This window comes from Microchirus variegatus (genome assembly GCF_963457635.1).
Source record: "Microchirus variegatus genome assembly, chromosome: 2".
Lineage (NCBI taxonomy): Eukaryota > Metazoa > Chordata > Actinopteri > Pleuronectiformes > Soleidae > Microchirus > Microchirus variegatus.
In genome coordinates, this window is record NC_139803.1 from 29,954,189 (window position 1) to 29,962,632 (window position 8,444).

Genomic DNA, 8,444 nt, shown 5'->3' on the forward strand with positions numbered 1-8,444 from the left:
TCCCAATGATTGACATAGTTTAAAGCCAACCAGAGATTACACTGTAGAGCAGTTCACCGCCTCGTCTGAGTAGTGACTGAAAAACAGGCCACGGTTGCTGTTTTTGTTCAAACTGAATTCACCCACTGCTTCATCCTTTTACTTTACAAAACTGGATTTAAATAACTGTCATTGTTTGGTCTCTATTTCATATTCACTCCTGCAGCTTTTGCTGAAAGAGCTCTAAGAGCAAAGGGGGACAGCAGCTCATTTAGAGCAGGGGTCACCAACCTTTTTGAGACAGAGAGCTACCTTAAGGGTAAAAAATAATATGGAGGGCTACCATATAATATTTTTTTGTTTGTTTACCATTTAAATGATTAATATTATGCATTCAACTGCATACACATTAATTCCAGTGCTTACTCCTAACGATTACCAGTTTTTATAAACAATATCAAAGATATTTTACTGAGCGATCATACGGATACATGCAAGTGAGGTGAAGTGAAGTGAGCCCGCGGGCACCGTATTGGCTGCCTGCGGGCTACCAGGTGCCCGCGGGCACCACGTTGGTGACCCCTGATTTAGAGGATTGCCAGTGTTTAAAAGACATGAAGATGACAGAGGCTGAATTACAATATGCTGGTGTTTACATCTTTGAGCTGAAGCTCAGACTGAGATATATTAGTGATAAAGAGCCAAATGTTAAGCGTTCGCGTAAATGCTGTGTCACTTAATGTCTGTGGAATACTTGACTGGTATATCGCATTGTTTTGCTTGTTTTCACCATAAAAGGGCCAGAAAATTTCCTTTGAGTGAGTGCTTTTGCACATTTTTCCAGAATAACTTTCAATATCTGGCAGTTATTTACAATGTAGTGCATGTATTAACCATGTGAAATGAAAAAAACACTGTAGATGTACATGAACACCAGATTGTGCGTGTTAAATAACGTGTTTGAGTCTCAATGTCCAAAAATAGAAAAGGCCAAAAAATTGAAACTATGGTGACAAAGACGCTGATTTGCCAGCTTCCTGCAAATAGCAATGAGTGAAATTACCGTAATAACTGACTTGAGTTGTTGCTAAAGAGGAAATTAATAAACAAAAAAAGGGGGTTAAATTGTTATAAATCATGAATATTATAACTGTGTCTTTATGTCAGAGGAATGCCAGGATCTCATGGTGTCCACTTATCATAATAATAATCACAGCTTTGCATGTGATCAGAAAATCACAACAATGAGCGTGGCCTAGTTATGATCCTAATCCTCAAACTGTTGTGTGTGCTGCGTCTACTTTTTTACTCTCACCGTGCTTCTCCTGAATCAGGAGTCATGATTGCTGAGCCGTCGATGTTCTGCCTTATCTTCCTCGGGGCCATTTTGGACCGGTTACCATGGCGATGTGGGTCATGCAGTGATGGCAGAGAGAGGAGACTTGCGGCTGGTGGTGGAGTCAGAGCACTGCAGGCTGTCAGGAGGAGGAGGAGGAGGAGGAGGGAGCAGCAGGAAAAAAAGGAGCATAAACTCTGATTATATCTGGGTCACTGGGAAGCTCCAGCTGCAACAAGGAGACAAGACACTATTATGCAAGAAGAGGGATGAGGGGACGATGTGGACGCAGGGGCTTCTGGACACAGGAGACGTCTGTTTTACTGAGCAGGACATTTGTCAGGAGGCTGCGCGGTGATATAACACCAGAGCAGCTGAGCGCTGCTTCTTCACATTATCACTGCTGTGTTGGTGCTGCATGGGAACACAGTCGACTTTAATGCACTGATATTTGGAAACAGGAGGGTGTGCAAATAAGAAGAAAAACTAAAATAATATATTTGGAAGATTTACTCTGTGAAATCAGGGCATGAATACATATTCCGGACACTGTGAAGCTTTTATGAACTAAAAAGGAAATCAGGGTTCAGGTAAATCTACTTTAGTTTAGGTTAGGATTAAAAGAGAACTGATAGACTAAGATAAAGATGTACAAAAACACACACTTTACCTCAGTGTACCTCAGAGTTAATATGTTATGTCTTTGCTGTCTTTTTTCCCCACTGACTCACTGATGAGTACCACACTTATCAAGTTACCACACCAGTAAAATAATGAAATGTGGACTGGATTATTGCATATACAGCACATTATTGGCTCAGATATATGTGACCAAAGGCCTGTGTGTGTGTGTGTGTCTGTTCTACTGAAACACAGCAGAGGAAACCACACAAGACACATGGAAGTGGACAATGGAAAAATCATTTCTGTTATAATATGAGCTCATCTGGACCTCCACAGAAACATTGTTCACTGTTTACTTCAGTGCAGGAAGGACCATTTTAGCAGAGTTGGGCTTGATATAAAATGTACTGAATGTTTGTAAATGACTAGAATCAACTTTGTAAATCCTGACATTATATCATCTATAGCTATTGTGTGGCTCAGTGTTTCTACAGTGAGATTAAACCACAGTCTGTGCTGAAGCTGCAGAGGAGAACATCAACTTTGCGCATTGTTGTAACGTGGATATAAAACACAAGTTGAGGCCATGTTGTTGTCTCTCTCCCATTGTCCATGTCCACCATCCGCCCTCCCCTCCTCCCCCTCCTGCCCCTCCTCACCCCCCCTTTGCTCTGTGGATTCCAGACTTGTGATTGGTGGAGACGGAGCAGCATGTGACGTCACGGCCCCGGTGCCCATTCATCAGCGGACTGGGGCGTTGTACTCCGCATCTCATTTGCGCCTGGGCCAATTTCTCCATTTACAAACTCAGCTCGAGGGAAAAAAAATTTTGGGGAAGAATTCTCGCTTCTCTTTTGCACGCTCGCCACATTTGTTTGCGCCAGCTCTCTCACTGCGGTCACTCTGGTTTCGGGCTGAGTCCTCGGCTTCGGTTGGAGAAGGAGGTGTCGGCGTCTGACTTTTTTTGGGGCAGAGGAAAAGCGCTGCGGTCTTTGTTCATTCATTCGTCGGTCAGGTTCCTTTGTTGGGCCAAAAAAGCATGGGAGCACAAATCTCCAAAACCGCCGGGCAGGAGGAAGCCGCGGTGGAAAAAGCCGCAGAAGGCGCGGCTGTTGCAGCGAAGACTAACGGACAGGTAAAAAAATCACGGCCACACACATTTCCTTTTTTTGTTACAATGCAGCGATGTGTTGCGTCAATGGCGCGTTCCATCCACACGCGCACCGGCGTTCAGGGAAAGTGAGCACATGCAGGATCCATTTTCACCGGCGACTGCTTTGTTTCGAACATCCACGCTCTTTCTGCACAACTGCTCATTCATTCCATTTATATTCCGTGAAACATCGTCTGAATATGCAACAAATGCGCATCCCATAATAATCTGACTCTTTATCACAGGTTATTTCAAATTAAAAAAAAATTCACATAAAATCCACCACAGCTGCTCTGTTATTAGTTGAGTTTTATTTTGCTGATAAATGATAATTCATCGCATGTAAATGTGTGCAGCTGCAGGCTGGAATCCACTCTCTCTGCAACAGGGCCTTTTTTCTCCTTCCTAAAAAACGACACCACGCCTTTGTTGCCAGGTTCAAGAAAGAAGCCATGTTTTCTGCACACACAATCCACCTAATCCAGAAATAATCCCAAACTGCATTGATAGTCAACTGCAGGATTTAATTTTTTTTAAACTAGTAATAAAAAGAACATCTAATTTGATCATATCTGATTTTAGAAGATGGAACATTATTATGCAAAATCCCTGTTTCCACCACGTTGGACGCCACCTACTGGATCCCGGCGGTACTGCAGTTTAAGTGAATGTACAGATCTGTCGTCACTCTCCTGGTAACAGATGTTGCTGCAGTTTTGGGGCCATTTTCCTATTGGTTAATATTAGTCAGTGCATTTTATTGACTTTAAGCGCGCCAGATCCGCATTTTCATGTGGTTTTAAGGTTTAAATAAATACCATGGTGATGACGGAATTACAATTTATATTCACTTACAGGAAAATGGCCATGCCAAGACCAACGGGGATGCTTCTCCAGCTACAGAGGAGGCCAACAAGGCTGAGGTGCAGGCCAACGGCAGCACTCCCACTGAGGAGGCACCAAAAGAAGAAGGTGAGAAAGTAGAGGCTGCCGAGGCCAACGGAGAGAAGGAGACAAACGGCGACGCTGCTGCCAAGCCGGAGGAGGGCACTCCGTCTGCCAGCGAGGATGGCAAGCAGAAGAAAAAGCGTTTCTCCTTCAAGAAGCCCTCCTTCAAGCTCAGCGGCTTCTCCTTCAAGAAGACCAAGAAGGAGTCTGAGGAGGCAGCAGAGGATGGAGCAGCAGCAGCGGAGGCGGCGGCAGAACCAGCCGAGGGAGAGAAGGCGGCATCAGAGGAGGCAGCTGCAGAGGAGACCAAGCCAGCTGAGGCTGGTGAGGAGGAGGCAAAGGAGGCAGCTGTAGCTGAGGAGCCAAAGGCTGAAGAGGAAGTGAAGGCAGAAGAAGGAGCAGCAGCAGCAGGAGAAGAGGAGAAACCAGCTGAAGCTTCACCCGCTGAACCAGAAACGGCAGCCAGTCCTGAGGCCACAGCCGCCGACGCCACTGCCGAGTAATCCTGCTGAACATGACACCGGAATGAAGGAGACGAAGGAGCCTGTGTGAAGGAATGAGAGGACTTGTCTAAAACCAGGGATTTTTTTTTTGTTTTGTTGGTGTTTTTGTTTACTCTTCTGAAATCATCCCATCCCATAATGACTGCAGCGTCTGTGGCAGTGAGGGACAGGAGGTGCTGCTTCTTCACTGCCCGTGGCGCTTGCATTTGTGGTGTGGGTGAGCGTGAAAGTGTGAATGTGGGCGTGAATGTTTTTTTTCTACATGAAACCATGACTGTGTTGTTGACACGTTGCTGAATTTGACCTATTTAATCTTTAAGTATTTGGTGCTGGGCAATTGGATGTAGCAGCTAAAGCTGTCTCTGCAATATTTGACACGTTGTGATCTTTTTAAAGGGAACTCCCTGAACCAAGTCTTACATGTTGTCTTTGCAGTGCACAGTTGTTTACAACTCTTAAAGCTCAACGCTCCTGTGGACACAACCATCCCTGACTAAACTAGATTTAGTGAACTGTGTTAAACGATAGACGCTGATCACCTTTTCATTAGATGCCACCATTTCAAGACTCTGTAGTAATGCACGTTGTATAGACTTTGATATTACTGGTTTTATGACTGAGATGTACCTAAAAATGACTGAAGTTTTTAACAGATTACCCATTGTAAATGAAGTTTTTTCCTTGTTTTTCACCATTTGTAAGATTGAATAAAATTGGGAGATGTTTTAAGCAGATTTTTTTGCATCGAGCTGTGATGACTACAACACCACTCACAAACGACCATCTTTGCTCAAAAGCACAAACATTGACGGGTCAGCGGGCACAAAAAAACCGGCATCTTTCTTTTGTATATAACGAGGCTTCTTGGCCTTATTCAATTTGAAAATGTGACATTGCCTGCCAAGTTTGTTTTCTGTGAGCACTGATGAATAAAGGAATGAAGTGTGGCACTCTGAACTCATTTGTGAATAAACAATAATTTACCTAAATATCACCAGCTTCAGGAGGAGGAAGACTTCAGGCAAACGCATGCACCTCTTGATACGTTGCTTTCTGGCGCCATCATGTGGTGCACTGCTGAAATGAAGAAAAAAAGACATGCAGAGCAGATTTTAAATGGAGAATTTAACACCTCACATGTAGTTTGGAGGGAAACTGAAATATAATGAACAGAATATATACAATATTTAGGAAAAGTTTCACATAAGAAGTAATTTAAAGCCAGATTCTAAACTCCATCACAATTCGCAGTGACACAGAGTGAGTTGTACTCTGCTGCCCTGCAGTATTTTTAGGAACCACAGCGTAATTATGTGATGAGATTTGGGAGTGAGTTGTATACGAGTCAATCACCGAGCTGCTGGGTTTTTCACCATAAATGACAGTGTTTGCGACAAACATTTTTACGCTGTCTAGTGCTCTGGTATGCACGGCCAACAGCTGCTGCGTCCAACCTCACCGACGCCTGCGCCCGCCGTCGTCCTCCATGAAACCACCAGAGTCTTTTTAAGAGTCGCAGAGATTGCAGCAAATGTGTATGTTTTTAGGCCGCCCAGCTCATTTCCACCCATCTATTTCCCCTGTACTCAGCTTAACCCTGTGTTCTGCAGCTTTGGAGCCACAGGCAGGGTGTGTTTAACACATCATCTTTCTATTTCTGCTTCCTGGTCTGCTCTTCCATCTTGGTCAGGTTGTTGAGGGATTTAATGCAGATAATGCAGCTCAAAGACATTCTTCTTACCAGCTCCTTAGTTCCTTTGTCTCCTTTTGGACAGATGGATGCACATGTGAGTCAACGCAGTGCCTACAAATAGATCCAGACATGTTTCTTCAAAACAAATATATCAAAGTTAAATATTCCCTCAAATACAGCAGATAATTTAGGCGTGTGGCTTGTGGAGTCAGCGTTCTGTCTGTGTGTTCCCGCTGTCCCACCTTTTGCACCAACCACATCTCTGTATGGCAGCAGTCCCCTCACATGGCAATCCCCAGTGGTTTCCCTCGACCAGCATGCTCTCTGTTGTGTCCCTGGGGCCCCTCACCTAACCACCGTCTCCTGCTCTCTCCCAGGGAACATCAAACAGCTGCTGCCTTTGCAAGAAGACCCATCCCTGTCCCTCATCCCACATTCATACTATTTCCAGCGTGGCCACATTCCGACTTGCACGGTAGAGTAGCTTTTGTAAACTTTGGCTGCCAAGCAGACAGCCAGTAGCCATCACGGTGGGGGTGGGGGGGCATCCATATTTTATCAACCTCATCTATCACAGTTATAGGAACAGTTTGGTGTTTACCAGTGAGGCAAATTGGGAGCCGAGAAACCCCATGGTGATTTGTTTTCAACATAATTAGTGCAGTATCATCTGAGCTGGTTGCCACATTTTAAACCACCGTTGGTATGTATGGTACGAGAAGACACTGAAGTGTCAACATCTAACAGGTGTTCTTTGGACTCATCACAACAGATCCACTGTGTTTGCTCCTCTCTATAAAGGCCTCACAACATGGATTCAACTGCTGCACAACAACAAAACAAGAGGAAAATGCACAGTTGGATTTGTTTGGATTTAAAATGCCTTTATTTTACAACTAACTAACAATGTTGGTCTCCATCAAGGTCAGATGTCAACTGTCTTTCAGTTTGTAACTGTATTGCTGCTTTCTTAGCCATAGAGCTGTAATCTCAATGGGATTAACCTAGTTAAATAAAAGAAATATGAAGGGTTTGACGGACTCATTCATTCTATTTAACTTCAAAAATGCACAACTTCCTTTTAAAATTGAACATTTGAAGCCTCTATAATGTTGGATCTCATTACAGAGAAAAAAAACATAAACACAATAAAACACATAACATAATAATATAATGACTTAAAAGGAGGAAGCTTACCTCATTGTAAGAGAAGCACAATCTGCTGTCAAAACATTACTTTAAATAGAGAAAGACAAACAGGCGTTTTTATGTTTTATGGTATTATTACTCCAAGACTATGCATGTGCACGGCTAACAGCATTCATGGTTATCAATTTAAATGTATTAACAAATGGCTTTGGAGATCATGGGTTATTTCCTTAGATTTAGTGTTATATAAGGACTTTTGCAGAAAGCTTTGACTGTGAATTTGTGCTTAGCTGCAAAAACAAGAGAGAAACAACCATCCATTAATCACCCAGAGCCACGGTCAAGCGAACACACTGAAGTGAAAATGAAGCAGTGAACAATGAATGTATGAAAAAGTGCTCGTGAGACAGAAGATTTATTAAGACATCTTTTATTTTGATCATTATGCTTTACATGACATAATGCATGTTCAGGGATATAATGATGTTGCTGCTAAACAGTTGGCGTTTGTATGACAGTACTGCAGTGACTCAATTTCATTATAACAATCAATTTGACCGTCACCATTTCACAATATTCAAGTCACATACAGGGACAACAGTTACGACGATGTTGCACAGAAAGTATTTGTATACTTTGAATAAGATTATTGGTCATCCAAACAAAAAACGAGGTTGTACAAAAACAAACAAAAAGAAAAGACAAACACTAAATTAAGACTCACCAGCTGAAGTCAATATAAAAGAAACAGATTGGAATAAAAGTCAGGACACAACAGTTATAACACCTCAATTTCACATGTTGTTTCCCTTACAAAAGCTCACTGGTAACGTTGTGGATTGCTTCACCCATCCCTGATCACCTGGTTTCATAAATTAGTTTTCCTTCTTCTAAGCACCTATTTCTTGTAGTTTTCAAGTCGAGATGCGACTATTCCTCAAAGAAGGTGAACTGCCTGTCTGCTTGGCTGAGGAAAAATGAACAGGGAGTTGACTTTAGTTTGAGAAATAGATTGCAAATTTAGTTGGTTGGCTTTTTGGGAACTACTGTATCAACGTA

The 8,444-nt window shown here is 42.9% G+C and overlaps 1 protein-coding gene across 1 annotated transcript; it reads left to right on the plus strand.

Moving 5' to 3' along the window:
- Positions 1 to 2,946: 2,946 nt before the first annotated feature.
- marcksb (myristoylated alanine-rich protein kinase C substrate b) lies at positions 2,947 to 4,543 on the plus strand (the record flags this gene model as incomplete). Its single annotated transcript, XM_083910728.1, has 2 exons — positions 2,947 to 3,074; positions 3,950 to 4,543. Exons 1-2 carry the CDS (start codon positions 2,979 to 2,981, stop codon positions 4,541 to 4,543), a joined length of 690 nt encoding a protein of 229 aa, XP_083766854.1. The 5' UTR covers positions 2,947 to 2,978.
- Positions 4,544 to 8,444: the final 3,901 nt, after the last annotated feature.